Source organism: Microtus ochrogaster, linkage group LG4 (genome assembly GCF_000317375.1).
Source record: "Microtus ochrogaster isolate Prairie Vole_2 linkage group LG4, MicOch1.0, whole genome shotgun sequence".
Classification (NCBI taxonomy): Eukaryota; Metazoa; Chordata; class Mammalia; order Rodentia; family Cricetidae; genus Microtus; species Microtus ochrogaster.
This window is the reverse complement of record NC_022030.1, coordinates 17794699-17806303: the sequence shown is the minus strand read 5'-3', so window position 1 is coordinate 17806303 and position 11605 is coordinate 17794699. Positions and strand designations below refer to the sequence as shown.

Genomic DNA, 11605 nt, shown 5'->3' with positions numbered 1-11605 from the left:
AAAAAAAAAAAACTCAAAAGAAAAACTACTATTCCCAGCATGCCCTTGGGAGGGAACTTTGGGATAGGGAGGTGAGTGGGTAGCCGTAGTGCCTCATTTCCCGAAATGCAACCCTCATTTCGCCCATTTTTTAACCTTTGAGAATTGTCATTATACAGAGATCTTTATGCACAAAGCCCGGCATGCACTTGGAGGCTAGCTTTCTCGATAGGAAAAGGACAACCGCAGAGGATGCTGGGAAGACGTCTCGACCCGGGGGACCCTTACTCGCCAATGCAAGAGTTTAAACTACAACTCCCAGAGGGCTGTGCATGAGGAGGAAGGCGGGTTCTCCTGCCGGAAGTAAGCTTTAACCCTGGGCCCCACAACTGCAAGCAAACCCGGAGCCGCCCAGTTTCTGCGGGACCCGGGCCTTTGGGGTCCGGACAGGGGTCGCCATGGTAATGAGGGGGAGCGTTGTACCTGGGACGGGCTGAGGGAGGTCCACGCACGGCCTGCGGAGTTTTTATTCGGAGCTGACAAGCTTCCCCCTGCCATGGATGGTCCGGGCCGAACGCAGGCTCTCGGAATTGGGGTCGGAAAGGGGGATCGGGGCCTGAGTGCTGCACTGTGGGATGTGCTTGGGTTCCAAGCAAGAGGATACGAACGGGAGTGTCTAGGGGAAGGACTGTCCTGGTGGGAGACATTTGGGGAAGATTTTGAAACTACAGAGGCGGGAGAAGACTTTGGAGATGAGGAAGGGATGATGGAGAAGAACTAGAGACTCTACAGAGGGGGTTGGGAGGCTTCCTTATGGAGAAGGAGCTGGTTTTAGGAAGCGCGAGTGTTGGGGACAAGTTAGATATGGCCAGGGGGAGAGACTCTCTCAAGGGAGGAAGAGGACCCTGGAAACCGGAAGTCGGCCCCCGTAGGATTAGGATTAGGTTGCTGCAAAAGGATAGAGGGCTTTGAAAGTAGAGAGTGGATCTAGAAGAGAATGGGGAGCATCTGAACAGAGTTCTATAGAGGAGAGGTCTGGGGTGCAGAATAGGCTTGGAGATGTGACGTTAGGGGGTATTGGAGCAAAGACCGAGCAATGGATTTAGCGGAGACCACCACCTCCCAGATGGGGCTTTTGGAACTAAGAGTTCTTTGGATGGTGACTTGGGAAATAAGATGAATAGTAGGGGGATGTCAGAACAGGACATGAGTCTTCGCCCAAGGAATAGGGGACTTGGAGACTCAGTTTGACCTTTGTAACAAGGGAGACCAGTCTTGGAAAGGGAGAAGGGATGCTTGTACTGAAGGCTGGAAGAAGCTTCATGGGATGAGGAGGGGGCAGGAGGCTGGGGGGGGGGGTGACAGGGAACACAGGGGAGATGGTTGGGAAGCTCCCTGAGGTGGATGGATGCAGGGACAAGGGTCTTCTCGGCTGTATTTCGATTGGGGGTAGAAGGATTCTCACTGGGGGAAACCAAAAGAAGGACACAGAGGGCTCAGTTCGGCCTGGCCTTCCCGCTGCTCTTCCCCTGTGGGCCTGTGCCTGGCTCTGCCTTAGCCTGCCTGCCTCCCTGGGCTGCCCAGAACTGGATTTCCCTGGCTCAGCAGAAGGAGTTCTTAGAAGGAGCGTGTAACATCCTGTTCCCGTTTCTCTGCTTAGGTTGGGTAAGGCGAATAGATTTGAGTGGAGAATATGGCTTGGGGAGTGAAGGTCCATAAAGAAAACAGGGCTCAGGGTAAAGACTTACAGCTGCTGTCTCTGCTTTCTGGTTGTGATATCTGCTTTCCCTGGGCCATAGCTTTATCATCTGTAAAGTGGGCAGGAGCGTGCCTGTGTAGGACAGATAGGGCTCAGAGCCAGGCTTCCCAGTAGAGAAACTTTAAACCATGATTTTCTCTTTCTTCATTTTTTTTCTTCATTACTAAGGACTGAACCTAGGGTCTTGGGCATGCTACATAAGTACTTTGCCCATAGCTAAATTTCCAACCGTGTGGTTTCTCTCTTCTTCTTCCTCTTCCTCCTCCTCCTCCTCTTCCTCCATTGTTGTTGTATTGAGGATGAAACTCGGGGCCTTGTGCATGGTAGTCAAGCACCCTGACACTGAACTGTACTTCAGCCCTTTCTACTGTGCTAGTTATTTTACATTATGTGTGTGGAGGTCAGAAACAACCTGCAGGAGGCAGTTCTTTCCTTCCACCATGTGGGTCTCAGGGATCAAACTGGGGTCTCCAGGCCTGTAGACCCGTACCCACAGAACCATCTCACTGGCCCCCTTTTTTCTTTTTCCTTTTTTCCTTTTTAAGATTTATTTATTATGAATGACTGCACACCAGTAGAGGATACCAGCTCTCATTACAGATGGCTATGAGCTTCCATGTGGTTGCTGTTGAACTCAGGACCTCTGGAAGAACAGTGCTCTTAACTGCTGAGCTATCTCTCCGCCCCCTCCCCCTTTTTTATTTTTCATTTTGAGATAGGGTCTTGCAGGTAGCTGAGGCTTCCCTTGAACTCCCAACCTCCCTGTCTTAGCCTTCACAGTAGCTGCGATCGCAAATGGATATCACTATCTGGCTTGGACTTGAGTTTCTGAAAGTGAAATGGCAACACACTTTGTAATGCTACTAGGAGGTTGGGTTTTATGGTTTACAATGCATATGCACCTCTTATAGGTGTTACCCTGCTCATTACTCTAATGAAGGCGGGAATCCCATTTATGTCCATTACACAGAAGGGGAAGCTGAGGCCTTTGGAAGTTAAGTGCTCTGCCCATGAGCATATAGCCACTGTCTAATAGTACTACGATGCTTTTCTAGCTCAGGAATGCATGCCCATAGCTATGTGATTGAATACTAGTTTTACTGAGGACTCAGTGGGTACTGAGTGCTGTGCTAAGCACTTGTGACTTTAACTCCTCCAGTTGTTTCGTTTCTGTGGTCCTGGGGATTGAGTACCAGACCTTGAGTGTTGTAAGCAAGCTCTCTGTTTCTTCAGTCCATCTTCTTTATTTTCAGACAGGGTCTCACTAAGTTCCCTACGCAGGGTTTGAAGTTGTGATCCTCTTGCCACCGCCACCCAAAAAGCTGGAATGACAGCTTGACCTACTCAGCTTTCAGAATTGCCCTGCGACAGGTGACCTAGTGCTTTGGGATCTTACTAACCAACTTCTGAGCCAGACAGAAAAAAATCAGGCTAACACAGAGTGTGTGGGGTCTGAGCCGTGGGTAGATGTCATACATGACTTACTGCCTGCAGTACTCTGAGGCCCCAAGCAGTTACCATACTTAAATGTCAAGGCTCACTTATGCTGCATAGCAGGTGTGAGACCCCAGGTTCCATCCCTATTTCCATCAGCGAAACACAGTCATGGGGCTGAAATGGCTTGCCACACAGGCCTGATGACCTGAGTTTTACCAGGAACCCAAGGTGGATGGGGCGAATGGCCACCCTCAAAATCCTCCCACCTTCACACAAACAAACAAGTGCCAGGTGCTTTGGGAAACAGTGTAACACTTCCTGGAAAGGATAGGCAGTTTCCATACAATCCTGCTCCTAGGTTTGCAACCACAAAACAAGGAGTACACACACAGGGACTTGTAGAACACTTCCCGGTAGCCCAGAAGTGGAAACTATCCAGTTGTCCATCAGATGGAGAATGAAGAAATGAAATGCTGTAGATTATACAGTAGAAAAGCATTTGGCTCTAAAGAACAGAAGTGGGCGGGATAGGGCTGTAATTTCGTGCCTTCAGGCTGAGGTAGAAGGATCTGAATGAGAGGAGGGAAAGTACATACTAGAATTGGTGGTAACAGTTGCACAGCTGTGAAGAGACTAAGGGGTCACCCTAAATTAGCCTTAGAACATTGGAAGGGGTGGAGTTTCTGGTGCCTGATTTTTGTTTTGTTTTTTTGAGACCAGGTCTTGATATGTAGGCTTGGCTGGTCTGGAACTGAGGATATAGACCAAGCTTGCCTCATACTTACAGTAATTCTCCTGCCTCTGCCTCCAGGGTGCTGGGATTCCATCAAACACCAGCAAAGTCAGCTGACATGTGAATTATATTTAGTAAGTAGGCTGGAGAAATGGCTTGGTGGCTAAAGCAAGCACACATACCCCCCCCCCCAAGCATATGGAGTAGATTGTGATCCTCAGCTTCAAGAAGGCTTAATACAGACATTATTAAGTACCTAGTTAGCCATCGTTGAGCTTGGGTAATAACTTGCTGCTCAGTGTTAATGCCTATCATTCCCCCGTCAGGGGCGTGGCTCAGTAGTAGAGCCCCCTGCCTAGAATCCCCCAGTGAGGGGCTGGAGGTGTGGCTCAGCAGGAGAGTTCCTTAGAGTTCCTTCCTGGCTTGCACAAGGCCCTGGGTGTTCCCCCCCCTCCAGTCTCTGATAAGCTGGGGCATCTTAGGAAACTTGAATTGAAGGTGCGGAAATGGCTTCCAAGATGCATATAAGATGAACTAAAGCTTGGGACTTGGTCAGCTGCTCAATGGAAGAGGGACTTGCAGGGACATGGATCAAGCCCACGTCTGGTATGACCCAGCAGGGCCCAGGGAGGCAGCCATAGAAAGTTGGCTACAGGGAGACCCTGGGCCCCACCATCTTCCCTATAGGGTATCTCATGGTACCCACCCTGAGCCTTGTTCATACCTCTCCCACTTCCTCCCCTGCTTGCTCTAGATCCGCTTCATCCTCATCCAGAACCGGGCAGGCAAGACGCGCCTGGCCAAGTGGTACATGCAGTTCGATGATGACGAGAAGCAGAAGCTGATTGAGGAGGTGCATGCCGTGGTCACCGTCAGAGATGCCAAGCACACCAACTTTGTGGAGGTGACTGACACCTTTCCCACCCCTACTTCCCTGGAGCCTCTGCCTCCTGCCCACCTCTATAGCAGCCCAGCCCAGATCTCCTCCCCTCTATTAATCCACCCCGCATGCTTTTAGCTTTTTTTATTTTCCAGGAGCTGGGGGTATGGCTCAGTAAGTAAAGTGCTGTTGCATAGCATGAGGAGTTGACTTTGGGTCCTCAACAGCCACAACTTTGTTCAGGTGACTTTTCAGCCAAGATGTAAAGGGCTGAGTGAGTAGGAGAAGTTTCCAGACCAGTGAACATTCCAAGCCCCTGGGGAACAGCCATTGCAGAGGCCCTGAGGCAGAAGCACAGGTGGAGAATTCCAGGGTGAGGCTGCAGAGAGAATCAGTGTGGCTAAGGTCCTGAGCCACACAAGGGTTTCCGAGCAGTGGGGCATGGGTTGGCAGAAGCTTCCAGGATCTCCCATAGGTTTGGGTATTGTTTATTATTGTGGGAGAGCTTGAATGCCACGGATACACGTGTTTGGAGGTCAGAAGACAACTCTGTGGAGTCATTTTCTCCTTTTACCTTGATGTGGACTCCAAGGATAGACCCCAGGGGCCAGGCTTGGAAAGTGCCTTTGCCTGCTGGCCATATTTTAGGTTTAATTTGACTTTCTCTTGTTTGGTTTTTCAAGACTGGGTTTCTCTGTAGTTTTGGAGCCTGTCCTAGAACTAGCTCTTGTAGACCAGGCTGGTTTTGAACTCACAGAGATACCCCTGTGCTGGGAATAAAGGTGTGTGCCACCACTGCCCAGCTTGTTTGTTTGTTTTTGAAAAGAGGGCCTCAGGTGCTTCCAGCCTGCCTCAAAGTCACTATCTAGCTGAGAATGGCTGCCTTGAATTTCAGATTCTCCTGCCTCTGCCTCCCAAATGTTTGAATTACCTTGGTTTTGCTTTTTGAGACTTACTCTGTAGCCCAGGCTAGCCTGAAACTCACTGTGTGGTCCAGGCTTGCTTTGAACTTGAAGCAATCCTCCTGCCTCCATCACATGGTTGCAGGGAACACATACTGGCTTGAAACTCATAATTTGCAGCCTCAGCCTCCTTGGTTCTGGGATTACAGGCCTGTACCTCCACACCTGACTAGTATCCCCCTTAGGGAGCAAGAACAAAAGCAGACCCTCAAGGTGGTACCAGTGGGATGGCAGCAGAGGGATGCTAGTAATGAGCCAGCGTCTCTAACTAGAGGTGGGCGGCTCTGTTTGAGCTCCCAGCTGGACAGCCCTGCTCTTCCAATGCTCCCACAAAAGAGTAGGTTGGGGTGCAGAGCAGGAGGAAGGTGACTGCTCTCATTCCATGGAGGTGTTAGGAGAGAGTGACAGTCACCAATAAGGGAGAGGCTGGGGAGGGGAACAGAAATAAAGTTCTGATTTGTTGGAGGCATCTGGGCTCAGAAGCTCACTGGGACAGTGAAGAAGCACAGACCAATCGCCACTCCATCTCATTCCAAGTCCTCACAGTCTAGGGACAGCGCAGGAACCCCACTGCATTTTGAGTCTGTAAAGAAGCTGAGCCTGTCCCACGGTGTTCCTGTGCTACCTTGTACTGGGCTAACACTGAGCAGCTGCCACTTGAGTCAACCCCATCCTAATTGAGAACTATAAGTATGTGACACTGCATGGCAAAGGGGACATGGCCATTGAACTTAATGAACTGGTGGGTACTGGGCCTGTGGCTCGTGTCCTTAATCCCAGCACTGAGGAGGCAGAAGCAGGCAGATCTCTGTGAGTTCTAGTTCTAGGCTAGCCTGGTCTACATAGAGAGTTCCTGGCCAGCCAGAACTATAGATTGAAACCTGAAACTTTGTCTCAAAATTGAAGAAAAAAAAAAAAAAAAGAAAAGAAAAGAAAAGAAAAAGGAAAGAAAGAAAAAGAAAGGGGGGGAAAAGGTTGAGGATAAAGCTCAGTTGATAAGGTGCTTACCTGGAGTGCATGAAGTGTTGTGCTCAAACCAGAACAATGTAACACGTGCATGGACACATATGCCTGTACCCTAGTGCTTGAGAAGCAGAGAGGTTGTCCTCAACCACATAGTGAGTTTAAGTCCAAGATAGCCTACATAAACACTATGTCTAAAAAAAAGATTGCATTCCCATAACCCTAGCCCTGCGCTACATGCCCGTAACCCTAGCCCTGCGCTGCATGCCCGTAACCCTAGCCCTGCGCTGCATGCCCGTAACCCTAGCCCTGCGCTGCATACCCATAACGCTAGCCTTGCACTGTAGCCCAGGCATTGAATTCTTGTGTTTGTTCAAGTTTGTGGTAGGGCAGGATGTGGAGGCCAGAGGTCAGCCTTGAGTGTCATCCCTCAGGAACCTTCCTTGTGTCTTGAGATAGGGGTCTGTCTTCGAGGCCTGGGACTCACCTATTAGTCTAATCTGACTGGCCAGAAAACTCCAGCAAGCCGCTAGGATGTGCCCCCACTCCTTTTTTTTTTTTTTTTCATAGTGAGCACTTTAGAGAGGAGCTGTTCCCCATCCACAAAGTCTCACTCTGTAGCCCTGGCTGACCTCCAGCCCTGACTATCCTCCTATCTTTGCCTCTGAGGTGACAGTTTTCCCTACACTTGTGAAGTTGAGGCAGAAAGATCAGAAAAATGTTGAAGCTAGTCTGCTCTGTATATAAAGTTCCAACCAGAGTTATATAGAGAAGCTCAAAAAGTAATAAATAAATAAATAAATAAATAGATAAATAAATAAATAAGCAAAATAATAAAAAGGATGAGTTGAGCTGAAAATAGTAAAAATTCCAGGACCCACAAAATATGCAGGTCTCCCAAGTTACCACCAGGTGGTGCTCCACACACATCCCAGAGAACCAGGATTTACCTAATGAGCTACATCCCAGTGCACACCTCCATATCTGCCTGTCAGCCATGCACTCCTCCTTTTGTCTTTTCACTGTGCTGAGACCAGAACCCAGGGCATCCTACATAGGGCATCCTACATGCTGGGCAGGGGCTCTGTCACTCAGCCATTCCCCCAGCTCCTCCTCACTGGAGGATTCCAGGCAGGTTCCCAGCCCCTGCCCATCTCTGTCTTTATTTAGTATATATGTTATTTAATACATAGAATTAAGTCTACCCCTAGCATAGGTGTCTAACTTGTGAGCCCTGTGAACATTGTTCTAATATTTACAATCTATCAGTTGAGCTTCCATTACCTGAAACTCTAAAATCCAAAATAGCCCCAAATAAGAAACTTCTGTGTTTGTCTGTTTGTGTTGCCCAGGCTGGTCTGAAATGCCTGGCTGGAGCGATCTCCTTCCTCTCGGCCTCCTGAGTAGCTAGGACGTAAGGTTTGCACCACTACACATAGATCAGAATCTGCAGCTCTGAGCCAGCTGTAATGCTGCATGCACCGCCTGAACTCGGGAAGTGGAGCTGGAAGATAGGTTCAAGGCTGTCTCAGCTACACAGCCAGTTCAAGTCCATCCTTGGCTACATGTAGAGCCTGTCTTTAAAAAAAAGCCTGAAACTTCATTTCTGCTTTGTATTGGGATAGGGCCCACTACACAGCACAGACTTTCTTTAAACTTGTGATCTTCCTGCCTCACCCCTACCGTCCCCCAGCCCCAGTGCTGGGATCCCCGCTGCCGGGCCTGGTTGCAGTACCTGGCCTGGCTCCTTCACAGTCTGTTCTCTGTTCCTGGAACTCCCCTGACCGTCTTCAGCTGTAACTCGTTCCCTCTGTCAGGAAGCCCCGTCCCCCCCAGGATGAAAGGATTGGGGCTCCACTCTGAACCACCAAAACCCAACCCTGCCCACCCTGGGCACCACCCCACTGCCTGGGGGAGTCACCCTCCGCTGGGCCATGAACCAAAGCCGGCTCTGCCAGTACTGCCCCTCCCCCAGCCAGAACAGGGGGCTGGGGTCACACACAGTGGAACAGCTGGCATCCAGCCCCCTCCGCCAGGCTCAGTCCCGACTCCTTTCTGCCCACAGTTCCGGAACTTCAAGATCATCTACCGACGCTATGCTGGCCTCTACTTCTGCATCTGCGTGGACGTCAACGATAACAATCTGGCCTATCTTGAGGCCATCCATAACTTCGTGGAAGTGAGTCAGTCACGTGCCGGCCTAGGGGATCCCAGAGTGCTGGGATGGCCACTGGGCCTCTCCTCAGCCTCCCACTGTGTGCATGGGTCTGTCCTTCCGCTCTCTACCTTGTCCTCATCACCTCTCTCATCCACTACAGCCAACTTCTCCCCTCTCTGCCCATCCGCCACCAACTTTGCCTTTGACATGAGTCTCGCTGTCAGTGAGTGTGCCTATACATGCGTGTGGAGGTCAGAAGATGACGTGTGGAAAGCCGTGCTCCAGCCTGCTCCAGGGCGTGGACATCAGGCTTGGCAGCAGGTGCCTTCATTGGCTGAGCCCTCCTGCAGGTCCCTTGTCTGATGTCACAGTTGAGGTCTTCCATTGTCTTGTCTGTCACCAATATTCCTATCCTCGTTGCTTCTGCCACTTTCTGTCTGCTCTCTTTGATAACTGGTCTGTTTTGTGTGAGACTACTATGTTGCTCAGGATAGCCCGGTACTCATGATCTGGTTTCCCCAGTGCTTGATGACAGGCAACACAGCTGCCTCCTCCACCACCCACTGTGGTTTTGTTTCGTTTGTGTGTCTGCATACAAGTGTGATATGTGTGCACGTGCCCAAGGATGTAGAAAGCCATGTGAGCCACTTGACACGGGTGCTGGGAGCCAAACTTAAGTCCTCTAGAAGAGCAACCTGTGCTCTTCACCACTGAGCTGTCTCTCCCATGCACACACCCTCTTTTGGGGGTGGGGGTACGCGGTCTCATATAGCCATGACCAACCTCAAACTTGCTATATCGCTAGAGGTGACCTTAATTCCTGATCCTCCTGCCTCTGTCTCCCACATGCTAGGAATACAGATGTGGTCCTCCAAGTGGGTTTTATGCAGTGCTGGAGACAGAACCCAGGTCTTCATGAATGCTAGACAAACACAGTTATATTCCCCAGGCCTCCCTGTCTGACTTATTTCATATTTTAGTATTATCATATGTGTATATAATGTCTGTAGTATGTGTATGCATGCAGGCATACATGCGCCATGGCTCACACATGGATGTCAGAGAACAGCATTGAGAGTTGGTTCTCTCCTCATGCCATGGGATATAGGGTTTGAACTCAGCTTTGCACAGTAAGCACTGTTACCCACCATGTCAGCTGTCTGCCGGGCCTGTCTGTGCCTGTTTCTTATCACTGTTCTTCATCTTCCTCTCTCAGGTATTAAATGAATATTTCCACAATGTCTGTGAACTGGACCTGGTGTTCAACTTCTACAAGGTAGGCTCTCGGGGAGATGGGCAGGAAGCAGCCAGGGGGTGGAGGGTGTGGCTATAGCCAGTAGAGATCTGCCTGGCCCCCTGTTGCTGCTTTCCTGCTCAGGATCGATGCTTGGCTCCCAAGGGCTGGCTTCTGCAGCAGCCCTTCATTCCCTCACTCCAGCTTTCCCGGCCTCCCTTCCTTGCCCAGGTTTACACGGTGGTAGACGAGATGTTCCTGGCAGGTGAAATCCGAGAGACCAGCCAGACGAAGGTGCTGAAGCAGCTGCTGATGCTGCAGTCCCTGGAGTGAGGTGGCCTCTGCCCAGCCCGGCCTGCTGGGCCAACCTGCCTGCTCACCCCCTGCCAGGCCCAAGGCCCACCCCAGCAGCCCCTTCCCTTCCTCAGCTACCCCAGAGGAAGGACCCAGCAGGGTCTAGGCCACATGGGAGGAGGCTGCAACCCACTGCCTCTGGGCCCTACTTTGATGGCAAAAGGCCACCTTGATGTCCTGAGTAACTGTGCCATCGTTGTGTGATGCTGTGAGTGTGTGTGTGTGTGCAGCCCCCAATAAATCTGTGGTCCTGCCTGGTCTGGCTGCCTCTGAGCTCTTGTCTGTCTTCCCAGGGAACCATGGAGCCTTAGGAAGCCTTGTGCTTGCTCCATCAATGAGTTAGTCAACAACACATCTCATTGGTCTAAGGAAAGCAGAGACCTAAGCATACTTTAGACTTGCTTCTGCCCACAAAGGGCTCCCAACACTGAGGGGTAGCACATGAAACTTGCTCTAAATTCCTACTCAGTTTTCAGACTTAACTGCCCTGCATACCAAGCACCAAGCTACATACGCAGCTCTGAGATTTTATTTTGTTTTGAGAGATGCCCTTGCTGTGTAGCTTTGCCGGGCATGGCACTCACCTGCCTCTCCATTCCAAGTGCTGAGATTAAGGCGAGAGCCACAGGTCTAGTTGAGCCCCTGGATTATTGAGAGGAGTCTTGCTTTTGGCCCCCAAGGTCAGGGATTGCAGTATCCTCCACACCCAGCTTCTGAGCAATTTGTGCTTACAAGATTATTAGGAAGGGACCCTAATTGTCCCTTTTTCCATGGGACATGACTGAGTCCAGGAAGATGACCAGACTTACCAAAGTTGATTGCCTGTGTTAGGTGGGTGTGGAGCTGATTTCAAGACCTGGAAGGTGGTTCTAGAATGTTTGTTTCTACCTGCTAGACCCTGTGGTCGCTGGAAATGTAGGCACTGTACATATGGTTTAGTTTCTTCATCAACAGCCCTTTTGCCAAGTGGGCTGGGACAGTTCCTACTGTGATAATCCTTAGCCTAGGCAGATTCCAGCTTCTACCCACTGAGCACCACAGTAGACCCTCTGGCCAGTGTGACAGCGGAAGATGGCCCTGAAACCAGACCTGGGGGCAGGTTACTCTAATACCAGATACCTAAGAGGCTGAGCCAGGAGGATCACA

At 50.5% G+C, this 11605-nt stretch overlaps 1 protein-coding gene across 1 annotated transcript; it reads left to right on the top strand.

The window, feature by feature from the left end:
* The first annotated feature begins 339 nt into the window (after window positions 1-339).
* Ap2s1 (adaptor related protein complex 2 subunit sigma 1) lies at window positions 340-10719 on the top strand. Its single transcript, XM_005361048.3, has 5 exons — window positions 340-440; window positions 4663-4812; window positions 8779-8892; window positions 10088-10147; window positions 10337-10719. Exons 1-5 carry the CDS (start codon window positions 438-440, stop codon window positions 10436-10438), a joined length of 429 nt encoding a protein of 142 aa, XP_005361105.1. The 5' UTR covers window positions 340-437; the 3' UTR covers window positions 10439-10719.
* The last annotated feature ends 886 nt before the right edge of the window (window positions 10720-11605 follow it).